Here is a 5,116-nt window from a genome sequence, read left to right as displayed (position 1 = left end):
GCACCTAACCTTCTCCAATCACGTCAGGGAAAGGATGAAGATTTCCAAGCAGAAATCGCATAGGCTGTATCACTTGCTCACGTCACCACAGCTGTCTCTCCGACTAAAGCTGCCAATGTATAAGGTTATTATTAGTCCGACGCTACTCTATGGTGCACCTCTACTGCGGCACCTCTTCAAAACCACACTAGAGTAACTCTAGAGTTACCAGAACTCTATCCTTCGGAGGATCGTCCGAGGTACCACTCTGCAGAGGGCTAGGAACAGTGCCATCCACCAAGAACTCCAGCTTCCCTCTTATTCGAAGTTCATAGGCTGACGGTACATCAAGTTCTTTGATGGGCTGAAGGCTTGTGCTAACCCAATCTTCAAGGAGATTGCCCCTCCACCAAGACCTGGGAGGTGACAAAGCTCTGTTCTCTTGGTCGACGTGCTCGCCGAGAGAAGGGGTTTGGTCACTGTCTAAACCATACTATTCATCACTAGTAGAGAGGTCCTTTCCCACTCGTGACAACCCAGACAGGGAACCTACTCAGAACCTACCTTAAAATGCCCTTCAGGCAAAGAAAGGACTTTTGTTTACTTTTCTATATAATATGTATACATATGATGTTTAAAATAATACAATTTAGAAGGATGAGAAAAAAAATATGTACTTGTTAGTCAAAAATTGATTTTGAAATTTTATGTCGGCTTGATCGAGTCTATGACCAGGGCTATACTAAGATCCTTAAATTCTATCCTCTTCATATCTCCTCATTATTCGGTCTTACCTTTCTGACACATTATTTAAAGTAAATTACAATAGCGCCTACTCATCTCTCTTTTCTTTATCCGCTAGTGTACCTCAGGGTAGTATCCTTGGTCCTATTACTACTAATTACTATAACATGCTAGTAGTATGTAATTTATTACGTGTTTGTTATGGCATATGTCTGCTGCTTTTAGATAAGCTACCAGAGTTGGGGAGCCCCAACAGGACGATGTACCCTCGGGGAAGACATATTCAACATACTCTACAACTCGACGATGAGGGACACCGGGGAGTACGGAGTTGAAGGTGCGGTTGGCTTCACCGGGACAAGGCAGGAGTTGCTGGCTGTCATCAACCAAGTCAGAGCAAACTTCTCCTTAGCAGAGCTGGAAGCCTGTCTCGACCTGTTTACGTAAGAAATAATTGCATTATCTGATAATTATTTTTTTAGCTAACATTTATTGATATTTACATTAAAAAGATCTAGTAAATTTTATGTTAGATTATAACAGTATGATAAAGGCGTGTTGAAAAACTACCCATTGTTAGCACTCCAATAACATTTCTACATTAGAAGGTCTCAAAGCCATCTTCTTTTCAGGCGCTTCGGAGGAGTGTCGGCAATAGAATAGGAAGAGAGATTAGAAACTAGTAGTTAGGGGTAATTAGGGGGGTTTATAATGGAAGGAATGATATCTGATTTGGACTAGATCGGTTACACACGGAACATTAAGGTCTTTATGGATGATTTTATTTGTTACAAAGTGAGGAGCATTGAGGATTTTACGATTGGATTTCGAAGGCCTGGTTTAAGCCTGAAACTCAACTCCGTTTGTCCTGAAAGGCCTTATTATAGTCATGTAGATCGGTATTTTGTTATGAATTGGAAGTTTAGACCGTTTGTCTTGTAAGTGCTGTAATTGTCAGAATCGACGTGCAGTTTCCTGTCTTTTCAGTTTTATATGAGGAGTTATTCGTTTGCAAGATATAGGCTATAGATATAGATAAATGATACTGTAGACCATTCGGTAGGTTTACGATAATAATTCTTAAATATCAAATTTTCACTTACATATGAATATTTGTTGCATTTATTTAACACTTTCTGCCCTAGTGAGCCTCCTCCGAACCCTGCACAGAGGCCATCCTCCGGCGGGGCCTCTAACCTGGGCTACGGCCGACCCGGCCACCTCGGAGGGATCCAAAATATGCCGGTGCCTCGGCCCCCCAGCGAGAGTTTCACCTACGGGCACGGCTACACCACCTACCAGAGGCCCTTCTTCATCGTTAATAACGTCAAAGAGTACGAGCCGAGTGAGTACCTCAAGGCCAACTCAGTACAGGACCTGTTCGCCGTTATCTACGACAACCTGCTCAAAGGCTGGGCGGAGTGGAGCAAGGTATTCGACGGAGGGCTGACTCCCAAGTTCTGGAACAATTATCCCAACCAGGCCAAGAGATAATCCCGTCAATTTAAAGCGGAGGTTCAACAGTGACGATCGTAATGGAAAAAAGTTTCTCCGATAGTTGATATCACTGATGACTACAGCTCCTCATTAGGCCATCACAGCAAGTAGTTCATCAAGTATCTACCAGATTGCGCGATAACAGACCTCATGCAACCGAAATGCTACAGAAAACATTGTTTTGTAAATAACATTATTATTTGTACGTATTACCTTTATCAACACCTTCTTGACAAACGCTCCGAGCTTCCTATTCACTACAAAAAATTAGTATACACTACAATAATCAGACCAATTTGGACATATGGAATTGAGCTCTGGGGCTCCACCAAACCATCAAATTCCTCCCGCATCCAATCCTTACAATCAAAAATCCTACGTAAAATCCTTGATGCTTCTTATTATGTTACAAATAAACTCATTCACAAAGACCTTAACATCCCATTCATTGCAGATTTAACCCAAAACAGATATGCGTCTTTTCATTCCCAACTCCTTATCCATCCTAACCCATTGGTTCTTAATCTCTCATCCTTAACAATGCCTGATAATCCTCCAAGGCGTCTGAAAAGAAGATGGGCACGGGACCTTCTACTTTAAATTAATCCTTGAAGCACCACCAACCCAAGATTTTCATCCCACCGCTCCTGGTTTCCATTACTGCGATGCCTAAGCTTCATCACTTGGTCCTCTTTCAATAATAATTATACCTCGACACTGCCGGTATCCCATCTCATTCCTCTTCACCATATCCGTTTCTATGATCATTTCCTTTTTCTGAACATGCCTTGTCAGTCTAAAGGAAGGACTATGGTTTTTAATGTTCTTATCGCCTCTTAAGGGATTGTTAGATTTATTTTCATACATTATTTAATGTTTTATTGGTGAACGAATATATAAAAAAACATTATTATATTACAGATTACATCAATTATTATATTACAGAACGAGGAGAAGAGTCAATGAGTGCGGTCAATGATAAACACAAATAAGTTGGATTAACCTATTTTATTGTGCCAACGTTTCAGGTAGAGTTTCTAGCCTTCTTCAGAGGTAAAAACAGAACAAGATAACAACCACAGTAAGTATAAACAGATAATATAATATAATAATATGAACAGAATAATTTTACACATAAAATGTGTATTTTATGTGTAAAATTAATAATTAATAATAAAATATTTTTCATTTTATGTGTAAAATTTTTCTGTTTATACTTTCTTTTTTATTTTTCTAAAATTACTGTGGTTGTTATCTTGTTCTGTTTTTAGCCCTGAAGAAGGCTAGAAACTCTAGCCGAAACGTTGGCACAATAAAATAGGTTAATACAACTTATTTGTGTTTCATTTTGACCGCACCCCCAACCATCTTCTCCTCGTTCGTCATCCACGGTCAACTATCTCTCATAATTATTATATTACAGAATGTTACAATTATTATAACACAGATTGCATCAATTATTTTACTGATTGCAACAATTATTATTACAGATTACAACATTTATTATAATACGAATTGCAACTGTTGTTATATTACAGATTCCATCAATTATTTTACTGATTGGAACTATTACTATATTACAGATTATAGGTCACACGAGGCTCACCCACTCCTATCTTATTTCAAAAGAAACGCCTTCGAACTGCCAGTATTGCAACATCAATCTGACAATAAGCCATATTTTCCTACAATGCCCATATTTCACACCACACCTCAATAGCTAAGGACTAAACCAAGATATTTCAAAAACCCTTGGAGGCGATGATATAACAATAGAATTAGTGTTTCAGTTTTTAAAATCACAACATTTACTGACAAATATATGACATTGAAGGGAAGAAAAAAAATAATAATAAAATAAATAAAGTTATAAACAACCAAATTAAAAAATATAAATAAAATAAAACAAATATAAGCAAAATTAAATAAAATATAAATGGCATTGATGACCTGTGAAGTTTGGAGCCACTAAAGAAACAAATTATCATAATACAGATTGCAACAATTATTATAATACAGATTGCATAAATTATTTTACTGATGGCAACAATTGTTATTACATATAAAATGATGGTCAGGGTTGCGGTAAAAAAAAAGAAAAAAGTAGTTTATAACGATTTTAATGTCCGACGTTTCGCTCCACTTTGCAGGGCTTCATCAGGGCTGTTCAAAGCGAAAGGTTCTCAACCCTTTTATTGAACCAAACCTTATCAATTATTTTATGTGTAAAATTATTCTTTCTTTTTTATTCTTTTATTTTTCTATACTTACTGTAGTTGTTGTCTTGTTCCGTTTTTAGCACTGAAAAAGGCTAGGAACTCTAGCCGAAACGTTGGCACATTAAAAATAGGTTAATCCAACTTATTTGTGTTTATCATTGACCGCATCCCCAACCGTCTTCTCCTCGCTTATCAACCTTTGCTTTGAACAGCCCTGATGAATCCCTGCAAAGTGAGACGAAACGTCGGACATTAAAATAGTTATAAACGATTTGTTCTTTTTTGACCACCCCGAATCCTGACCATCTTTTTATATTTAAGTTTTACATCAACTATATATATAATTATTATTACAGATTACAACATTTATTATAATACAGATTGCATAAATTATTTTGGTGATTGCAACAATTACTATATTACAGATTGCAACAATTATTATACAGGTTAAGAATAAATATTAATATACTACGAGGCCGCAGATTACTTTTTCGGATTAGCAACAAAATAAATAAATGATGATAGATATAGGTAAGTGAAGGAAAAATGATGCTTAGATGTCTAGGTTGAAGATCACTCAAATCATTTGAATAGCTCATGAAGATCCTGACATCTATTGGCATATCCCTGAAACAGTAGGGTCTCTGGACCGGAGGGTCCGAACGGTTTCCTGAGTG

The 5,116-nt window shown here is 37.2% G+C and overlaps 1 protein-coding gene across 2 annotated transcripts in view; it reads left to right on the top strand.

The window, feature by feature from the left end:
- The window catches only part of LOC106682404 (uncharacterized), a 13,779-nt gene extending 10,213 nt beyond the window's left edge, over positions 1-3,566 (top strand). For both annotated transcript variants that reach the window (XM_067052850.1, XM_014423224.2), the window contains exons 2-3: positions 949-1,166; positions 1,869-3,566. In XM_067052850.1, coding sequence (XP_066908951.1) covers positions 949-1,166; positions 1,869-2,217 — 567 coding nt within the window. In that variant the 3' untranslated portion in view covers positions 2,218-3,566. The remainder of the gene's footprint in view (positions 1-948; positions 1,167-1,868) is intronic.
- Positions 3,567-5,116: the final 1,550 nt, after the last annotated feature.

This window comes from Halyomorpha halys, unplaced genomic scaffold (assembly GCF_000696795.3).
Source record: "Halyomorpha halys isolate HHAL.00 unplaced genomic scaffold, Hhal_1.1 Scaffold411.1, whole genome shotgun sequence".
NCBI lineage: Eukaryota > Metazoa > Arthropoda > Insecta > Hemiptera > Pentatomidae > Halyomorpha > Halyomorpha halys.
This window is presented reverse-complemented; position numbering and strand designations above follow the sequence as displayed.